This window comes from Falco cherrug, chromosome 12, assembly GCF_023634085.1.
Source record: "Falco cherrug isolate bFalChe1 chromosome 12, bFalChe1.pri, whole genome shotgun sequence".
Taxonomy (NCBI): domain Eukaryota; kingdom Metazoa; phylum Chordata; class Aves; order Falconiformes; family Falconidae; genus Falco; species Falco cherrug.
This window is the reverse complement of record NC_073708.1, coordinates 17687090-17708212: the sequence shown is the minus strand read 5'-3', so window position 1 is coordinate 17708212 and position 21123 is coordinate 17687090. Positions and strand designations below refer to the sequence as shown.

The window sequence follows — 21123 nt, the reverse complement described above, 5'->3', positions numbered from 1 at the left end:
GGAGGCCTCGGCTCTCGGTTACCGTTAGCGGCCCCCTCCCGCCCGGCCTGCGGGGGCGGGCGGAGCGCGGCTGTCCCGCCCGCCGCGGCCGGGCCTGCGGGGCGGCACGCCCGGAGCGCCGCCGTCAGGGGGGGCTGCCCGGCCCGGCCCGGCCCGGCCCGGCCCGACCCGACCGACGCCCCCGGGCCGCCGCCGCGTGCGTCAGACCGGAGACGTGGCCCCGCGGCGGCGGGGGCGGAGCGGCGGCGGGCGGAGCGCGGCTGCGGGCGGCCTCGCCTCCCCGCCCCGCCCGGCCCGGCCCGGCCCGGCCCTGCCCGCCGCGCTCAGCCCCGCGCCGCCGCGGCATGATCGCGCTGCCGCCCGGCCGCCGCCGCCCGTGACCCCGCGCCCCCCGCCCGGCCGCGCACCAGGTAGGCGCTGCCGCGCCCGGCCTGCCTCTGCCCGGGCCGCCGCCCGCACCGGGGGCCGGGGCATCGGGGCATCGCCGCGGGGAGGGGGCTGGGGGGCCGCGCGGGGACGGAGCCGCCGCAGCCCAGCGCTGCGCCCCTCTGGGGGGAAGAGGCCCGGCCCGGGCAGCGGCGGCGCCGCTCTGCCCGCCGGCACCATCGGCGGTGCCGCCCCCTCCCTGGGCAGCGCCGCGGGAGCCAAACTTTAACCGCGGTCGCCGGCGCCTGCCCCCCCCCCCCCCGCCGAGGGGCGCCGGGAAGAGGCCGCGGCAGCCCCCCTGCCCGCCCCCCCATCCCCTGCCGGGCGGGCTCCCCCCGCTGCCGGGCCGCGGCGCTCGGGCGGGCGCGGGGTGCCCCGCGGGGCGGCGGCCTGGATCCAAGCGGGGCTTCCCGGGAGCGGGGTTGGCGCGGGGGGGGGGGGCGCGAACGGCCGCCGTGTAGACGGGCGGCTCCAGGGAAGCCTTTGGTGGTGTTTTCCCCGCAAATTTCCGTGGCGAAGCAGCGCGTGGCCGGGGAGGCTGCGGGCGCGTCGGGCAGCGGGTGCGGGAGCGCGGCCGGTCCCGCCGCGGGGGCTGCGCCGCGTCCCCCTGCCCCGGAGGGTCCCCGCCGCGCTGCCAGCCGCCGCCGTTCGGGGCCCCGTTTTGGAAGAGATTTAAACCCTCCCCGCCAGTCCTGATTTTAAATCGGTTTAAAACCAGCCCTGCCTTGTCGCAGTGTGATGGGCGGTTTTGTTCATTATTCACGAAATGCAGTTTGTCCAGTTCACTGGAAAGAGTTGACCAAGCAAAACGAGAGGCTTATGAAGGCTGCCGAATGTGTCCTGCTAGCATTTCGTTAGGATGGAAACATTTGGAAGTGAGGAATTTTATTGCACAGATAAGGACATGCGTTATGGCTTGCCTTTTTGAATTTTTGTATATATTTTTTTTTACTTTTGGAGTAAGGACTTTCTGTGAGGAAAGGCTCAGTATTAGGAGCAGTGCTGTCTGAAGGCACTGCTGTCTGAAGTCTGAAAGCGTGTGTGATTTTGCTCCCACAGAGCACTGTAGGCTCCAATGATGCTGTAAAAAACTGGACAGGCAGAAAGGTGCTTCGCAAGGTAGTGCAGAAAGAGATGGCAACGTTGGAAATAAATCTCTCCAGTTTAACCAGATATGCACATTCCCCCTCCCCCCTGGTGCATTAGATGTCCTGTAACTTTTCTTTTGGGCATGATGAAAGCAGTGGGGACTCCCCTGGGCTCACTCTTCTCCTGGAAATACCTGTTTGCCACCATGGTGCAGTTCAGTATCGAGAGCCGGGCTGAGCGCGGTTCCGAGCTGATTCCTAATTTTAACCTGGCCTTGGATTCCTGCAGTCTCGCAAGTGCCGGTGCCCAGGGGCTGCCAGCGAGGCACAGCAGCCTGGTGCTGAGCACCTGTGGTTTCTGAATCATTTCCTTTTAGAGTTGCATTCTGAGTTTGCTAAATGTGTGGCAGCCGTGATGCCGTTTTCCTCCAGTCTGAGTACTAACAGGCCCCGCTGGAGGTTTTACCGTAATAAAATTCTGTGGGTTTTTTGTTATTAGTTACTCTTGTAAGCAGTTTTGGAAAGAAACTTTCTGATGGGAAGCCTAAAAGTCTAGCTACTTTGTGTGCCTGGTGTTGGAAAAGGCCAGCGCTGGCTGTCTGTGAAGAGTGAAATCAGACTGCTGAATTCTTCGCACAAGTTCCTTGCCTCGGCGCTTGGTGCTATCTTGCAGTTTAGTTCCTGTACCAGTTCGAGTTGATTTCCTGAGGCAGCCGCATCCCACCTCACCTCGGTATCTGGTTTTTGAGGCTCACAATAAGGGGCTCTAACTGGGAGGGGGGAGGCATCCGGGCTGGGAAATGGAGAGGGTTAAACAATGTTCAGGTGGCCTCAGCGCCAGGGTGACCACACAGTAAGACCCAAAATAAGGAATTGGGTCAGAGAGTGCTGGGAGGAGCAGTTCCCCCGATTGTCCATTGACCTCAGTAGCGACTGGTTGAAGTGGCCTCTATTCATCACCAGAAAGGCACTTCCCAGCCCAAGCCTCTTTCAATGCTGTGGGAAGTAAAAAAAAAAAAATAATTCGATTACTGCCCAAACAATTCACAGTAACAGAAGCTGGAGTTTAATTTTACAGGTTTTTTCCCTTTTTGAGAAAATTTAGTGCGAAGATACTGTCCTCATTGTCACAGAGTTGTGAAGGGAAGGGGAGGGACTAAATGTTAAAGAAAACCCTGAAAATGAAACAATTTACTTCGGGGTGGGGGTAAGAGAGCCCCAAAATACTTCTCTTAAAACCTTACTTAGTAAAGCAAAGAAGCCATTCTCCTTCCAAAATGATTTGTCAGAAGAATGTTAACAAGTGTTGGATTTCACATGCTCAACATAACTTTACTCTCTCCTTCATCCTTCAGCTGTTTGCCCAGGGATTTTGTGCGACAAAACTCTGATGCGGATTCAAGCTATAGTGCAATGACTTGGGGGTTTTGTTTCTAAGATCGCTTTCCCACTAGGAAGGTGCTAGGTTTGATGCACCTTCTCGGGCATGTGCCAGTGTGCCATTTGCTCCATTGCTTTCATTCATCATACAGGGCAGGCACCTCTGTCTTCCCATCCCCAGGCAGGCAAAGCGTCTTAGAGCTGTCTTTAAACCTGACAGAGCCTGGGTCATCTTTCCTGCACTGTATTAATTTTACATTTTAGTGCCTGACACAAGCAGCTAATCAGACACACCATAAACTTTACAACTATATTATCCAGAGAGCTGTAGGCTTGGACCAGGATGGGTTTTTTCGGCATTTTTTTCCAGTATGGAGGTTGTGTGCACTCTGTTTCCATCGCCAGTGAAGGACTCATTTACAATAGTGTTTGATCAGGTCAGATTTGTAAAACATAGCATGGTACCATGCATGTGCTTTGCACATTTTCCATTTGTTTGGGAGACTCCTGCATTAAGATACAGTGCATGTTTTTGCTTGGGTTTAAAGTAAACCGAAGGGCTCTGCTGAAGTGCAGAATGGCACTGTTCTCCATGGAAAGCTGCTAACGCTGCTGTCACAGCAAGCATACAAAGTTCCACTAATTTGAACTAGCATATGTGAAAGCATTTGGTCCTGTAGAGCAGCATTGAAAATCCATTCCTCTCTTTGTCGAAATAAACTTTAACTTTTCCATTGACTTTCAGGTGAGCAACATCCAGCCTTTTATATCAACTTCAGATCCTGGCCTAAACAACGATCTGCTGAAAATGGAGACGCTAGCTCATGTCTCCCTTCAGTGGCAAGAGCACATAGTGATTTGGTATTGATGGGAACCCAGAATTAAACAAACCAGCAATAAGACTGCTGAAGTGCTGAGAACGTTTCCAATTTTATTTACTCATCGCTGAAAGCAATGTGGGAGCTTGGATTAATCGATTGCTCTGGAGCGTACAGTGAAGCAGAGCACAGATCAAGCCCTGCCCTCAGCATGCAGTGGTGTAAGATCCTGATGCACGTGTGGTTTACAGCAGAATGCTACAGCTCAGAAGCGCAGGTTGCTGTCAGAAAGCAGGTTTGGTGTTCTAAGCGAGCACCGTTAGAGATCCCATTTTCCAGTCCATGTGAATGCTTGATGAGCTGTCTCAGGGGTGAGATAGTTTTCGTGGGTGTTCACAGACAATATTGTCAGATAAGCCCTTTCTGAAGTGTAGTGTGATTAAAACCAGTATTTGCTCTTTGCCATCATTTACTCATGACAACATAATTTGAAAGACCTGCACACCTGCTATAGTGTGGTTGGAAACCCCCCCCCAGCAACTGCTTTGATATCACAAAGTTTAGGCTTGGTGGAAACAGCCTTTATTTCTGTTTTATGATGCAGCAACAGACTTCTTGGTGGGACAAGTTTAGAGCTAATCCCTGTGTGGTGAGCATTGGCTGGACACTGCACTGAGAAAGTTCAATAGAGAATTTAGGCAGATAGCTCTGGTTTTCCACATCTCTGAAGTTACGATCTTTAAAAGTCATCTTACTGTATGAGGATTCTGATTCTGTGCCTGTCCGTGTTTATCTTCAAGCATGTGTAGATCACATCCATTCTGTGTGCTTCCATTTATCTCTGTTAGTCTTTCTTATTCTTTCAGGAGTATGGATGAAACTGTGAGCTTTATTTTTACTGTTGGGGATGTCACAAAAGATGGTTTGAGGGAAGAAAATTCATCAGCTGTGGTTCAGGCTGAGAATACCTGTATGCTTACCCAGGTATTTTAGGATCCGTGTTTTAGGAGACTATCACAAAGTTTAGAAGGCTCTCTTGTGTAGTATGCAAGCAGCAACAGAAAAGATCCTTTATGTGAAAAAGTCTCACAAATTGTGGAAACAGGCATTTCTTTAATGTTTCTGGCTCAATCACTGCATAAAAAGTTTTTCACTAACTTTTCAGATGGTTGAGCTGCTTAAGACTCAGAATGGACCCTTTGTGCTTCCTGTCCCAATTAGGAATTAATTTTTAATTATATCAGCTGAACATTTTTTTTTTTTTATTATGAGCACTTGACTTAGCCTGAGGCCCCTGACTATTCCTTTGACAATGAATGGCACTGGTTTGTGTAATATTGTCTGTCCTATGACATTCTACAGCATTGTTTCTGTCTTCATTACCTGAATACGTTAAATAAGCATTTGTGGAAAATGTGGTGTAACTTTGATTAAAACTTAATGCAAGTTTACTTTTCTCAATCATCTAGACATGTTTTCAGGAGTACTAATATACATACCACTTATTGGATAGTTTCTTGCTCAGTGCTTTGGTTTGCTGTTAAAGGTTTTCGCTCACATTAAGAACATTTTGCAGCTCTGGAAAGAGGGTCGGCAGCTTGAGTGATAGCCCTGATAAAGTAAGAATGTTACTCCCAGAGCTAAAAAATGGTAAGTATTGCCTTTGAAGTAGTCTTTGACATGGAAATGTGTAGAGTGTACTTTTCTTTAGGTTTGGACAAATAGTTCAGCAAAGCCAAATCTCCACACAGGCCCACGTGCTTGGCACAGAAAGAACTCCTGTTGATTTCACTGAGACTTTATCTGCCAGAATCTGGCCCTGAACATTTTTTTTTTAATTCAGTCCAACCAAGTTGAAGTCAAAGCACTGCTGTCAATAGGAAGTCTTCTTGGTGTGTAATACATGAAAAAGTACTATGACTCAATTGAAACAAACAACAAAGTTATTGTCTGGGATCTGTCACCAAGGCAGCACTTACTGTATGTGTAGGTGGAAATTGCAGCACATTTTGAAATGCAGTTCATTAAAGTTACTTCCTCTTTATGTCCTTTTTATCTCCTCTTTCTATCCCTTACATCTCCTCCAAGTTCTGGAATCAGGCCTTTGAGCTTCCACTGTCACAGCAGACGGTACCACCAGCAGAGTGGGGGATTCACTGCCACCTCCGAATCCACCACACTCCCTCCTGGGTGTTGGCAGAGGGGCAGCCGGAACCTAAATGTATGCTGGATGCTTGCAGTGTGGGCCTCAGTAACTGGAGGCGGGGGAGAGAATGGAAAAGGTCTGGGTGTTCAGCAAGTTTCTGGACCTTACACCCTTTTCAGTTTTCTCAAGCAACTAAATCCCCAGTGATTCATTAGAGTCTTGCCCACGGTTGCAGACCTGCACAGCCAGGGCATTGGGGAAGCTCAGTTGTGGCAGTTAGCATGACGGAGGGCATTTTTCCAGTAGCTGGGTTGTGACTCTGCTGGAGTTCAGGTGGCACAGCCTAGCCTTCTCCAGTCAGTGCACCTGGAAATGGCACCCCATTTCTATGCCAAACAGCTGTCAGCAGGGGACAGCCCGGTCGTGGCCAGCCTGCTTTCATCTGCATTGGCAAACCTGTGCAAACTGCATGGGTTGCACATGTTTTATAGAACAATCAAACTGTTGGTGCTGGAATAATGTCTTCTGTGGGCTGATTGTATTTTGTCTTGCTCCCCAGACTCATTAGTACAAACTAATACCAACTGTGGCACGTAATTTTGGTAATGTGTAGTATGAAATAAAACTGACTCCTGTGGCTTCTCAGGGAAGTTTTGACATGCTATTGGTTTAGACTCAACCGTTGCAGAGAACTGGAAAAAGCAGCGTGTTACGATTTTGTAGTGCTGTTCATTCATATTTCCCACCAAAGGTGGTAAAGAAAGTAGATGCCTTTCTGTTTTGCATCTGGAGAAGTGGTGGCATGGTGGGTCAGTGTAGTGTGCCCAAAGCAGGAGCACAGTGAGCCCACGGCCGGGTCCCAGTGGGGACTCCTGACTCACGCTGTTGTTCCTTAAGGCCACGTTTCCTTGCCAGCCTCAGCCCCAAGAAGATGAATTTGTTTGAAAATACAGTAAACACGCGGACTTTTAAAAATAACTGTTTGGATGCAAATGGTTTGTTTTTAATGGCTTTCCTGTTCCTTAACGTGGGATTTATGTTTAAGCGGCAACATCATTTGTTTGTATTTCTTACTTCAGAATGATGGTATTTCTTCCTGTGAAAATCTCCTTTATAGTCAGTGGAACAAAAAGTAACCCATCATGTTTGAAAAAGCAGCAATGTGATGGTTTTTCGGTATACTCCCAAATAGCCAGCATTCAAAGGAGTTTTTCTACTGAATTTAAAATTTATGTTTGTTTGTTTGTTTAATTAAATTTTATATTACATGAAATGCTAATGTATGTAAGGCCTAGCAGGGAAACGTCTCCTGAAATGCCTCAAATACAGGGAGAAATTGGTAGCAGAGGTATTATTGTATGTTACATGGGAGCTGACCAAGCACCTACACTTACCAAAACACTGTACATTTTGGTCAGTGCAAACATATAGCAAGATAATTACCAAACTGCATGTCAGAGTAGTTCAGATGTTATTTCACTGTGTGTATAATGTGTGTGAGAATACACAGATAAGGATGGAACATTAACATCTTGGGAATTAGGAGTTGCTAATTCCAGCCCTTATCATCTTATTTCCCCTAAATCTAATCTCAGTTTTCCAGACTTGGTGCGTTGTCCCTGGGTCCACTTTTAGTCCTCTCTTGTTTACGTGATGAAGTGAAGCAGGTTTGTTATCTGTGATCTGTGGTGCCAGCATGGGCAGTGCCAGGAGCTGAAGATGAAGTGTTCAGCTGCTGAGAGCAAGGGACGTATGCAAAACCACAGTTTGCAAAGATTTATGAATTAGCCAGCTGTGGGCAGCTGTTCACGCTGCAGTAAAAACCGTGTCCTCAATACACAGGGAACATTTTGGGGCATGGGAGGGTCTGGAAGCTTTAAAATAAAAAGACTGCAGGTTTTTTGTTTCCCTGAGCTTGTTTGTGGAAATTATTTGAACAATTGCTGGCTAGATCTTAATTTAAATTTTGTTTTAGATTAGGCAGGGTTTCCCGTACTGTCATTTTGGGAACTCAATCCCACACAAAAATACAAATTTAGCGAAGTTATAATCACCAGAAAATATGACTGATGATGGTAGTACCAAGCCATTTTTGTGCCAGGCTGAGCCTGTCAGCCCCGGCTAGAGGAAGGAGACTGTGGCCCTAAGCTCTGGGGCTCTGCATAGACCAGTGATTTTGCTTAAATTGGGTACTTAAGAATACGTCATGATGAACCTAGCCGCAAAACTCCCTTGTCCCTGCTTATTTTACTGTCTCAGTGTGCAGTTCCCAGTCAGGTAAAATAAGAATGCCAAATTCTGCTTTTTGGTGCAACCTCGGGCACTGTGCTGAGAAGCGCTTTAGCTTAACATCAGCTCCTGGCCCAAGGTGGCTGAGGCCAGACAGCACAGAACCACCTGAAAAGCAACTTCATGGTATTTATGCAGAGGTACAAATGTTTATGACCAAGGACAGCGGGCTGTGGTGTTCAGGGCATGCAGTGCCATGTCCTGTGTAAAGCAGAAGCCCCTGGAGCACAGCCCCTGCTCAGGCAGCCTGCAGCACTCAGGCTCTGCTGAGTCCCTGCTACCCGATCATAGGCTTGTTGTGTGTTAAATGTGTGTTGTGCCTTGTTCCTTTAATGAAGATTAATATGCAATAAATTATGCATGGGAACCAACCCAGAGACCTACTTGCAGCACTATTCCCAAAAGGCATTTCATAATTTATCCTAGCACATGCAGTATGTTTAAAACGGCCAGGAGGGCGGGTTTTGCCTAGCCCAGCACTTTCTCCTTTCGGTACATCTCTGATGTGAAAGACCAAGCAGTCCCAGCCTGAGTTGTCTCTTGAGGACATCTCAGCCTTGACCCTTCCTGGTGTACTCAAGCTGGGCTGTGGTGGTGGCCCTGCAGCCACCAGCCCAAGGCCCCTCGTGCCAATGGGGAAGCTCCTTCCCTGCGGGGCGGGTCAGGGCCATGTCCATAGCATCTGGGACTTGCTTGGACTCTGCGCCGCTCTCAGGAAGTTGTGGTGGCCCTACATCCAGGGAGAGTTGGTGCAATGTCAAGGAAATGTGGTTAAATGTCAGCTGGCTAATCACGTATACATCTCTTCTGATCAGCTTAAGAAATCTCACCAGCTTTTTATGCTTCCCGGTTGTAAACATCACTATTTCTGCAGTGTTGTCTCTCGCATCCTGCTGTGTGCCTCCTCCTTTTTCCCTCTGGTGGGTTATTCATACCCTGTCCCTACTGAACCAATAAATCCTGGATGTTAATTGCCTGCCCGGAACCCAGGGCCCCCGCTTCTGCTGTGCAGCTGTGGTTATTCCCCTAAAACAGGCAAGTGATTGCTTCAGCGCATGGCAACATTATTGAGTAACCACTGCTGGAAGGGTAAAGTAACAGAGGGCTTGACTTCTGGTGCATAACACCTGTAGCTTGGCAAAGGCAGCTCTGGCAAGTCCTGGCCTCCCGCTTACAGCCCACGCAGCAGCGCCGCCGCCGTCTTTCTGTTGCATGAGGGCTGGCAAAGCGTGGGGACAGGCCTTTGGGCTTTGCCTGGCCAGAGGCTGTAGCTGGGGCATGGGCTGGCCGCTGGCGGCGGGCGATGCCGAGCATTGCCTGTGTAAGGCACAGGCCGGCGGCGGCATTCCCAACCACGCGGCACAGGCGGCCTGGCGGCCATCTTGCCTGGGCGGTGGGAGCTGCGGGGGGCCTGCCTCGCTGGGCTGTGCGTGCTAGCGGGCCTGCCGCCGGTGAGGTAAAGGGAGGGCCTCCCAGTTATCCCTTCCTGTGTCACTCAGCGTGCTGCTTTTTAAGGACTTTGTCTCTACGAGCAGTGCCTTGACAGCCGAGGTGGGGCAGAGCGGGAGCGGCGCAGCAGTTCTCACCCGTGGCAGAGCGCTCCCCGGCAGTGAGCCCTCCGGCTCTGCTGAGGGCTCGTGTCCACCCGCGCCGTTATGCTCCATAAAATGAAGTTACTCCGTGAGAATCTGCTTAAAAATAGCAGCCATCACCTAGCAATAGCTGGAGCGTGGGACCTGGAAGCTGCTAGAAGCCAAAAGCAGTTTTGTTCAGGGCTGTACCAGGGCGGCACTTCTCTGAGTATTAATGTTTTTTCTTCGTAAAGCCTCTCTCAAGATGCAAGATGAATGCAGCTTGATGAGGGGGTGTATCACGCACACCTCAGACAGGTTGAGTATATAAACTTGAGTGTCCCCATGTGTTTGCCCGTCTGGCACGGTGGGCCCTGCCTCTGACGGGGGTCCCTCACGCTGCTCGCGAGGCTGTCACAGAGGTTCGGTGGGCACAAAGCCGCAGGGAGCAGCGCGCAGTGCCCGCCTGCGGTGCATCGGGCTGAGGCTTTGCTGGCGCTGTCTGACAGCTGGCACCGTGGCAGTGCTGTGCCGTGGCTGGGGAGGCCCAGTCCGTTGGGTTGCTGTCACTGGTGGAGGTAGGGTAGCTACAGCTATGGCTGGAAACTGCTCATCAGCGTCTCTGCGCCCGTTTGCACAGACGCCCTGCTGGCACCTGGCCCCGAGGGCACCAGTGCCCCAAAGGTGGTCCCACAGCACAGAAACCCCCCGGGTTGCCTGCCCCAGCGTCCTCTGAGTCACCAGTGGGCAGAAGTTAATTAATTTTCTTTATATCCTGCAGTGCATATCACACGGATTGCCCAATTTGTAAAATGTACTCATTTTTCTCTTTAGCCACACTGGCAAGAGCCATCATTACTTCCGAACTATCCCCACCACTTTCCTTTGTTTCCTCTGCTGAAGGCCGATTGCAGAGAAGCTGGCTTGCTCCATGGTGTGGCCATTTCACAGTCATCCTTTGGTTAGATCTCTTCATTTATTAAGTCTAATTTGTTTCCAATACTTTTTTCTCTGACTTGGATCTGTTTATTCTCCTTAGCTCTTTTAGGTCACATTAAGTTGTCATGTCTTGCGCCTAATCACCTGTGCATTAGCCGATTCCTGTAGTTAGTTTTTCTGCTGGAGGAAATATCACACCTTCGTTGTACCTGGATTCCAGTGTTTAATCTTACTATCACGTATTCATTTTAACTCATCAAGATTTCTGCATTTCCTAGAAATTTTGAAATAATAATAAAAATCCCCACTAATTTCTCTCCTTTCACTTTTTGGGGGGGGTTGTTTGTGCGTTTGCTTTTTATTTAATTTGGCAAATCCTCAGCTCTTTTCTGCAGCACTGCTTAACAGCCTGTACAACTTTTTTTTAATCCAAGTTCCTTTTTTATTTCCTTCTGGTAGCTGAATACCAGATGATTTATCTCATGTACGGTTTTCATTTCTCTAGAGACTGAGGTTTATTAGAAATGCAAGAGAGAAAAACAAGAGCAAGTTCTGATTTTAATTGAAAAAATTATCCAGTGTTTAGAATTCAGTGTTTCCTAAAGTAGGTTAGAATAGCATTTAACGTAAGTCAGACCCCACATTTCAGCTACGATGTATTGTGCCATTAAATAGTATTTTGCATGTGAGTGAACTGAAATTAGTAATACTGTCTTAGTTTTCACCAGCTCAAATGTTCAACTCCTTTTCTTCTATCTCTTTGTTATAAGAAGAGATAAAAATCTGCAGTAGATGTTGTGCTGTCCCAGAGATTGCTGTGATTTGGGCTGCAGTGTGACTTTTTAGCATCCCTGTTAGGATTTGTTTAAATTCCTGATTGACTGAATCACTTTATTTTGTACAGATCTGGTTTGTGCGTGGCTATGGGTCTAGCAGTGGTTCGGCTTTAGATTAACAGTGGGGAAGAGCCGGACTCTGGCCACAGCCAGGAGAGGGGTTTCAGGATTGCTCTGAGCCACATGGACCTGCTCTATCTTTTCGGAGGCATCAGAGCCACTGCTGATAGATGTCCTTTCAGTCACTGGACAGGCCAGGATGGGAAAGAAGCTAGAGGGAAGAGGGAGACAAATAAAAAGTGATTTTGTGTCATTCTGTTCTGTGTGCACATACCAGAAGCACTGGTAAGCCTAGGCTTCTCTGCGCTGCTTTCCAGCATTTTTTCTTTATTGCTAGTGCAGCAAGGGGAGAAGCTATAGGGTTTCTCCAGAGGATGCTGGAAAACGGTTATCCCACTTCTTCACGTCCAATCTCTATTTAAAGCTTCTTGTGAATGTCTTTTTTCCTGAAGTTAAAAAATACTGTCTGTTGTTAGACGTTGTTGGTTTATTTACCATTATTATGTACGGTACTATTGCCATCATTCAGTAATGTTTGTCTTCTTTTTTTGACAATGAAGGAAACCATAAAGGGCAGACAGATTTTTATGTCTGGCATTGGGCTGCAGATCTTGTGCGCTCAGAGATGGGTTCCCTAGCATGGCTCACAGAGGCTCTCTGTATGCAGAAGCAGGTCTCCCTCTGCTTGGCCCATTAACCAGGGTAACAGTATGTGCATTCTGCTAATGAGGAGTCTCACTAGGCAAACAGCAGCCTCTAAAGGGAACAAGGGATCAGAGCAGCGTGTATTTGTGGTGCCAGAAACTGTCTGCCTTCATCTAAATTCCCCACACATCACTTAGAAGAAATAAAGCAAGTATATAATACAACAAAGACCCCCTAAAAATACAGAGTGAAACCTATCAAATGCAACAGCCAAATTAATTTTTGGTCTTGAAAGCTGTCCCTGCACAGTAATTTGGAAGATAGTTTCCAGTTCCATCTGCTGTCAGACACTGCCCCTGTTTCAGTACTGCTGACTTGCAACGCCATGGCTCAGATCCACAGAGTTGCTTCAGCATCTATCTGGCAAGGGTTGGGTCTCCGCATGTTTTGGTGCGTGTGAACATTAATGTTTTCTCAAGAGTCTGCACTGTAGGAAACATGATTCTGTCTTGCCTAACACTCAAATTGTCTATGCTTTTGGAAAGACCTTACAAACAGCACCTCCAGAGGCTGTGGCATCACAATATGGAAAAGCACTCATAAGCCATTATTAAGGGAGGGTGAGGTGGGTGGATGGGATAAAATGTTGTGATTCTAAAGCAATCTGTTGATGCGTGTCCTCCGGTGTACCGATGGCAGTCGAGTCAGCTAACTGGCCTCAAAACCTGAGCTGACAGTGGCATATGTGTTACAGAGCTTTGAGCAGGAGTGTTGCGTGGCATCTGAGTAGCTAACAATTGTATTAGTGTATCCTTTAAGAATTTTCTGTGTTTTTCAATGCTTGATAGAAAAATTATTTTTTAAAGCTTACCACCAGCTATTGCCAGTCGCCTGCGTTTGATGTGGAAATAAAAAAGAGAAGGGTAATTCCTTACCAATGGATGTGAAATGCATGCAGATATGGAAGAGGCATCAGCGCGAGGTGTTCTTCAGCTCAGGCTCTGCTGGGAGCTGCCGTTGCAGGGTTTTCTCTCCCCGGCTTCAGCTGGGCATGTACTTAAAGCTGCATGGGGCACCTCTAATTTATGAGGTCTGTTTTTTCCATCAGTATTTCCAAAATAAAAGTGAAAGGCAACAAAGGTTTGTCCCAGCGCTGTCCCAGCTGTTCTCTGCTGTAGAAGTATGTCTTCCCTGGTAGGTCTGCTGAGCATTTGCAAGACAGGAACACAAAAATCAGAACTGCCGCTCCTGGCTGCCTGCAGTGTGATAACGAATGCTGCATTCCCTTGCCACCACTCTAGCAAGTCAGGCCTGGTGGCATGGATGCTGCCGAGCTTCCGACCTGGTTGGATGGAGTCAGGCATGCATTGCCATCGTTTTCACTGTTGGTCTATTAATTTGCAAGTGCTGTAGAGGACAACGTGCCTTTCTCTTGGGGATTGCCAGCCGTGTGAGAGGTATGTGTGATTTCATCTGGCATCGTAGCATGCACCCAGGGAACAGCTTTTGGAAGGACAAGAGGCTGAGAGAGAGATTCCTCTGCCTGGCCAAGTAGTGCTTAAAGCAACAGAGAAGGGTTGCGAGAGGGGAGCAGGGAACAAGGGGTAAGACGTTTTTACGCTGCTCACTCAGAAAGCTGCAAAGTCCCAGCCTAGCTACTAACCCAAGTTCATTTACAGATGTCACCTTGTGCCTTTGGAGACTGCAGTACCTCCCGAGGGTCAGTTGGGCAAGCAGACACACGGCAGTCCCTGAGAAGGTGCCAAAGTGAGCGTCTTTCCACACGGGTATGCCCAGTGTAGTGGGAGTCAGTTATAAATTCTTGGGATGGCTGTATGCTTGTGATGAATTGCAGCCATTAGGGCCTGAATCCTTCCCTGCTGGATCCCCGGCTCTGAATGAGCTGAATCCCTTAAGTCCCTGGGCAGCGTATCAGCAAGTGTGTGCTCATTGCTAAGCCTGCGCACGGTTGGATGGCACCAAACCCACACTGATGGGTCCCAGCATATAGATTATTAGATTATGGATTTCCAGTACTACTGTGATATGAAGTGATTGTGGTGAGCGTTTTGGATGTTAGTTAAAGGACAAAGTTTGTAAATGCCCTTGGGAGTATTTTTATTACATTCCCATGCAAATTTATCTTTCCATCATAACTTACTGGGAAGTTTCAGTGCTGGTTTGATCTCAGGGATTCAGTTACACAATGTGCCGTAGGCTTTAAAATCAGTTTCTTTGCCTGTACATGCTCATGTATTAGCTGATTTTTCAGAGGAGGTAGTGATGTAAGCCTAGACATCTGAGGTGAAGATAAAGCCCTTGATCTGCCTGTAGTTTGGGTTAGCTAAAGCACTTTAGCAACTTGCACTCAAAACATGGTGGATTTAAAACTGGGTGAGTATGCACACAAATATTTCAAAGCATCCCTGAAACCACTATGAATAAAACGGAAAGATATGAAATGATAGCTAAAAGGGCCTGTGAAATCTGAGCACAGGGTAAGTGTTTTAGCCAGACCTTTGAGATCAAGGCTAAGGTGTGTAAAGCTGAATGTATCTACAGAACGGTCTGGTTTTTCAAGGATTCAGAAGGCCTCGTTGACCCATCAGATACAGGTGGAGTCAATGCAGAGAGGGATTTACCTGCCTGAATGGATGGCACCCCAGTCCTGCCCTCCCTTCCTCACCGGAGCTGCAGGAGGGCAGCACCAGCATCCGTGTTCTGAGGTGGCGTGTCAGAGGGACCACCTGGGTGATAGCTGGGAACTTTTATGCCACATCCTGGGAGTTTCATTTCCAGAGCAGTTTTTTTTCAAACCTCACGGAAGTACTTGCTCACACAGACTGAGAGGTGTGGGCTGCAGGAAACTGAGCACTGGCCTTGCTCTTTTGTAGGACGATGATTCCCGTGACCGAATTTCGCCAGTTCTCGGAGCAGCAGCCGGCGTTCAGAGTGCTGAAGCCCTGGTGGGATGTGTTCACGGACTATCTCTCTGTTGCCATGCTGATGATCGGTGTGTTTGGGTGCACATTACAGGTAAATCAAACGGGATGGAAGCGAGGCGGGTGCTCTCGGGGTTGCTGAAAGAGGACCACAATCCGGAAGGTCCTTAGAAGGATGATGTCACATCTTGTTTTATCTCTTGGGTTCACCATGAACAAAGCAAAAATTCACTGGTCCCAGGATTAAAGCTGTTTAGGTAGCAACATCAAATAACACAGACCAGACTTAGCAGCTGTAAATCAGCAGAGTTGCGCTAGAGTCGATGGAGCCGTGCCAGCTAAGATAAGAGCTGTTGGTTTGGCTTGTGCCTGGATGCCTGTTTTCACCACAGTTTGGCATAACAAAGCAGACAATCAACTTCAGTTCTTATTTATTACCATTCTTCTGTTGAAAAGATTGAAAAATGTAGTTTTGTAATTTCTGTTTTTCTTTATTTGGCAGATGTTAATATTATTTCTCTTGTTATGCTTCAAAGAGATTTGAAATGAATGCGCTTATTTTAATAACACCACCCACAACTAATATTATGCCTCTTCCATTCCAAAGCATCTCTGAGGATGCTGACACATAAACAATTGACGTTACTATCAATTGCTGTTAGTTAGATTTTGCTAAAGAGGCAAAAGCTGAAAAGAAGTGGAAAGTACTGTTTGGGACAGACTCCACAAAAACAAAAAGTTATAGTACTAGTTCAAACGTGGATCTCACGTTTCTTGGCATGACTTGGAAATGGAGCTAAAGGGACATACTGATAGAGCTCTTATTTCAGGGGAATTTGCTTACTTACATGGTCCAAGATTTTTACATAATATATCCCAAATTTCATGTGAAATCAACGGTAGTTTTGCCTGTATTCTCTGTTCTCAAGTATTTTCAGTTGAAAGGGTACAACGTCTATGTTGAAAAATCTCTTTAATAGGGCTGAATTTTGCATTAGTAGCTAAGTGTTTGCTTAGGCATGCAAAGTAGAACATCTGTTATTTTTCAGTTTACCTGCTTGATTGGGTGAAGCACACTGGAAAATAATGTGTGGAAACACTGCAAAGAATAGGCGATTTTATTTCTTTTATTTCTTTTTTATTCCAACTTACTACCAAAGGTATGAATTCAGGGTGTAAGTAAGGATGTGTATCTGAATAGCGTTTACAGACAAAGACAAAAACTGCAGGAGTTTTTGATGTGTCAACAGTTGTGGCACTGATATTGTTCAAAACACACGTGGTCTTATCTCAGCATCTCCCTGCACCAGGGTGGATCATCAAGGAGGATCTGATTTTGGTAGCTCTTGTTGCGTACCCTGTATTCAGTGCTTTCAACAACCATGACGTCAAAGAGTACATCTACACTACACACACATTCTTGGTTAGGGATAATCGCAGTTGTCATTCAGGGCAAATAACAGAGCTCCTTGGTTTATCACATAGATTAGAATTTAAAATTCAGACTTACGGGGACCCTTGCAGTGAACTCGAACTATTATTTCAAGTTAAACCAAAGGTGATTGGTCCCTAAAGGCACTCTGACCTCAGTTTTTCAACATGGATGGCCACCCCAAATTAAGAAAGTTGGGGTTTTTTGCATTGTAGAGAGACTCAAGGACAGAAGGGCAGAGCTACTTTTCCCTGAGGTATGTGGTATGAGGACTTTTGTGTGTATGTATGAGAAACTGAATAAAAATTACATTGATGCGCACACACAGAGAGATGCTGGCAATTCTCTATTATCTCTATCTGTCTTTATTATTACTGAAGATTAATAATGTCCCAGCATAGGTATGCCCACGTTAGCTCTTTGTCAGCCATTTTTGGTGTGATAAGATAGCACCGTGTGAGCATACAGCCACATGAATGCAGTTATGCTGCTTTCAAGCCTAAGCTATCTCTGAATATTGTGTGGCCAGGGTGGATACCCCTGGCAAGAACAGTCTGTTTCTGGGGAGAGCAGTGCAGGAGATCCCTGATCTTTTCTGGAAGCATTACCCACACTTTTCCTTTTTCTGGATTATCTCAATGCCCTCTTACTCAAAGTATGGAAAACTAACCACAGATGAAAAGGGGTGACCTAGTTCTTGGCATATAGAACAAGTGTCTTGTCAGGAATAATAATAATAAAAATAATAATAACAATAGCGCAGGCTATGGGGAGGAACGCCTGACAGCTGGAGGAGCTCCAAGGACAGCTACCCATTGGTACTGCCACCTTTGTTTGTACATCAGTTTGAGAGGTATCTTTTTGTGTGTTTCAGGTCATGCAAGACAAGATAATATGCCTTCCAAAGCGCATACAGCCTTGCCAGAACCAATCTAATAGTTCAAATGTGTTTAACACAATCCCAGATACAACCCCCCTTCCTCCACCTAAGCCATCCACCCCTCCAGCTACAGTTGAAATGAAAGGACTGAAGACTGATTTGGACCTTCAGCAATACAGCTTTATAAATCAGGTGTGCTACGAACGTGCTCTGCACTGGTATGCCAAGTACTTCCCTTACCTTGTCCTTATACACACACTGGTCTTCATGCTGTGTAGTAACTTTTGGTTCAAATTCCCTGGATCGAGCTCCAAAATCGAACACTTCATTTCAATACTAGGGAAATGCTTTGATTCTCCCTGGACAACAAGAGCCTTATCTGAAGTGTCAGGGGAAGACTCTGAAGAGAAGGATAACAGGAAGAACAACATAAACAAGTCTAATACTATCCAGCCAAGCACTGAGGGCACTTTGGTCAAGTCACAGTCTTTAAAATCAATTCCTGAGAAGTTGGTTGTGGATAAGGGAACACCTGGGGCATTAGATAAGAAAGAAGGTGAACAGGCCAAAGCACTCTTTGAAAAGGTGAAGAAATTCAGACTGCATGTTGAGGAGGGTGATATTCTTTATGTCATGTATGTTCGCCAGACTGTACTTAAGGTAATTAAATTCCTGATTATTATTGCTTACAACACAGCACTTGTCTCAGAAGTCAATTTTACAGTAGTCTGTAATGTTGATATTGAAGATATGACAGGATATAAGAATTTCTGCTGTAATCACACAATGGCACATCTGTTCTCTAAACTTTCTTACTGCTACCTGTGCTTTGTAAGCATCTACGGCCTCACATGCCTTTATACACTATACTGGTTGTTCTACCGTTCGCTGAAAGAATATTCTTTTGAATATGTTCGGCAAGAGACGGGAATTGACGATATCCCGGATGTCAAGAATGACTTTGCTTTTATGCTTCATATGATTGATCAGTATGATCCTCTCTATTCCAAGCGGTTTGCTGTCTTCCTATCTGAAGTCAGTGAAAATAAGCTGAAACAGCTGAACCTGAACAACGAGTGGACTGCCGATAAACTGCGACAGAGGCTGCAGACGAACTCCCATAGCCATTTGGAGCTACAGCTCTTCATGCTTTCTGGACTACCAGACACAGTTTTTGAAATTACTGAGCTGCAGTCATTAAAGCTTGAAATAATTAATAATGTAATGATACCAGCAACCATTGCACAGTTGGACAATCTCCAGGAACTCTCATTGCACCAGTGTTCTGTGAAGATCCACAGCGCTGCCTTGGCATTTCTGAAAGAGAATCTCAAGATCTTGAGCGTTAAGTTTGATGACATCAGAGAACTTCCACACTGGATGTATGGCCTCAGAAATTTGGAAGAGCTCTATTTAATTGGCTCCCTAAGTCACGATATTTCCAAAAACATTACACTGGAGTCTTTTCGGGAACTTAAAAGCCTTAAAGTTCTTTACATAAAAAGTAATTTGTCCAAAATCCCACAATCTGCTGTCGATGTTTCAAGTCACCTGCAAAAATTGTGCGTCCATAACGATGGCACTAAGTTAGTGATGCTCAACAATCTGAAGAAGATGGTCAACCTGACACAGCTGGAATTAGTTCATTGTGATTTAGAGCGCATACCTCATGCAGTTTTCAGCCTTCTCAGTCTTCAGGAATTGGATCTAAAGGAAAACAACCTCAAATCCATCGAAGAAATAGTAAGTTTTCAACATCTGCGAAAACTGACAATCCTAAAGCTCTGGTACAACAGTATAACATACATCCCAGAGCATATAAAGAAACTCACGAGTCTCGAGCGGCTTTCCTTCAGCCATAACAAAATAGAGGTTCTTCCGTCCCACCTATTCCTATGCAACAAAATCAGATATTTGGATTTGTCTTACAATGACATTCGCTTTATCCCACCTGAAATAGGAGTTCTGCAGAGTTTACAGTACTTTTCCATTACTTGCAACAAAGTGGAGAGTGTGCCAGATGAACTATACTTTTGCAAAAAACTTAAAACTCTGAAAATTGGGAAAAATAACTTGTCAGTCCTTTCACCTAAAATTGGTAATTTGGTATTCCTCTCCTATTTGGATATTAAAGGCAATCACTTTGAAATCCTCCCACCTGAGCTCGGAGAATGCAGAGCTCTGAAGCGGACTGGTTTCACTGTAGAGGACACCTTGTTTGAAACGTTGCCTTCTGATGTCAGGGAGCAAATGAAAGCTGAATAACTAACTTCCTCTTGCTCAGTTTTACAGAAATAACGCTTCTACCAAATACGCTGTAGAAAGTGCATACTCCAAATATGCGTTTAGTTTGTCATGATTTTTTTCATTTTCAAACAAATCCTTTCTGTACAAACACATTTGGAGTAAGGAGTACATATATTTTTAAATAAAATTGCCTCGTATTTTTTCACTGTTTTAAGATATTTTTTAAGTTTGTTTTGCCCTGGAACAAGGGTGTCTGTAACTTAATTTTTACTGGTAAAAGTAAATGGGTTTATCTGCTGATTTTTTTTTTTCCCTTTGCCTAATTCCGACAGGGGAACTGGGTTTAAGCTGTATGCTTTGGGTTGTATAATTTTTAATAGAGGATTATATTGTCTTCCTTGTTATTGTTGATCCCTTAGGACATGGTCTTCAACGGGTGGTGCTGCAGGTGTTGAATGCCTTGTTTCGTCTTTTCTTCACTGGCAGTAGAAGGTGTTCAGCATCTAACAAGATGAAATCTGGGTTGACCATCCTTTTTTATTTATGACGTGGTTTCCTTAGATGGTCAAAGCAAGTAGAAGGGTCTTTTATGTATTTATACTGGTCTGAGGGAGCATGCAGAACTCCTTCACCGCCTTTTGGCAAGTTCAGTCTAGCTGTCCGTTCGCACACCGCGCCGAGCAGGAGGCACTGACTGAGATTTCCTCTCTGGTGCAGGAAGGGTAAGGTCACAGTTCACAGACAAGTCCGGACCAAAGTGACTCATTTTGAAGATTTTCCAAACAGTGCAAAGGGATGCGGCTGCCTGTTTCCTGCTAACTTGAATGGAAGGGGTGCAATGAACTCACTGTGTTGGAAACATCAACCCAGCGAGATGAAACACTATCTTGAAAATTCCCCATCCTCTGCTAAACACCCCATCTTGCAAGGGAGAAAGTGCCCTCTGCCCTCCTCAGTTCACTTCCCCGTGGGGATGCCTGGCACCCTGCAGGAATGGGATCCAGAAAAAGTGCAATCGTGTTTAGTTTGTAAAGCTCCTGACAAGGAAATAGCATCTAATACACTCCTTAATTGAGCTTGAGTATCTTATAACCGAGCTCAGCACAGGAACATTGGCAGATTTACAAAACTGAGATTAAAAATGAATACATTAACTTCTCAAAAGTCTCAACTTATCAGGAGACAGTGATGAAGACTATTTTTTCATCTCCCTGCTAGTTATTAAATTGTGACTCATACAATTGGAAGTTTGCTTTTTAAAATAACGTAGTAATCTGTAACAATGGTGCATCAGGTTGGGAACTTTATCCTCTGAAGCCATGTTCAGTTGTTTATTTAATCCAGCCATTTGCTTTCTTTCAGGCAAGTTTGGCAGGTATATGGTAACTCACGTGCTGCTCACAAGCTTATTTAAGCTAATCAAA

General features: G+C 46.4%; 1 protein-coding gene across 1 annotated transcript; it reads left to right on the top strand.

The window, feature by feature from the left end:
• The first annotated feature begins 250 nt into the window (after positions 1–250).
• LRRC8C (leucine rich repeat containing 8 VRAC subunit C) lies at positions 251–19901 on the top strand. Its single transcript, XM_055724892.1, has 3 exons — positions 251–410; positions 15093–15234; positions 17447–19901. The coding sequence occupies exons 2-3, from the start codon at positions 15097–15099 to the stop codon at positions 19715–19717; spliced, it is 2409 nt and encodes an 802-aa protein (XP_055580867.1). The 5' UTR covers positions 251–410; positions 15093–15096; the 3' UTR covers positions 19718–19901.
• The last annotated feature ends 1222 nt before the right edge of the window (positions 19902–21123 follow it).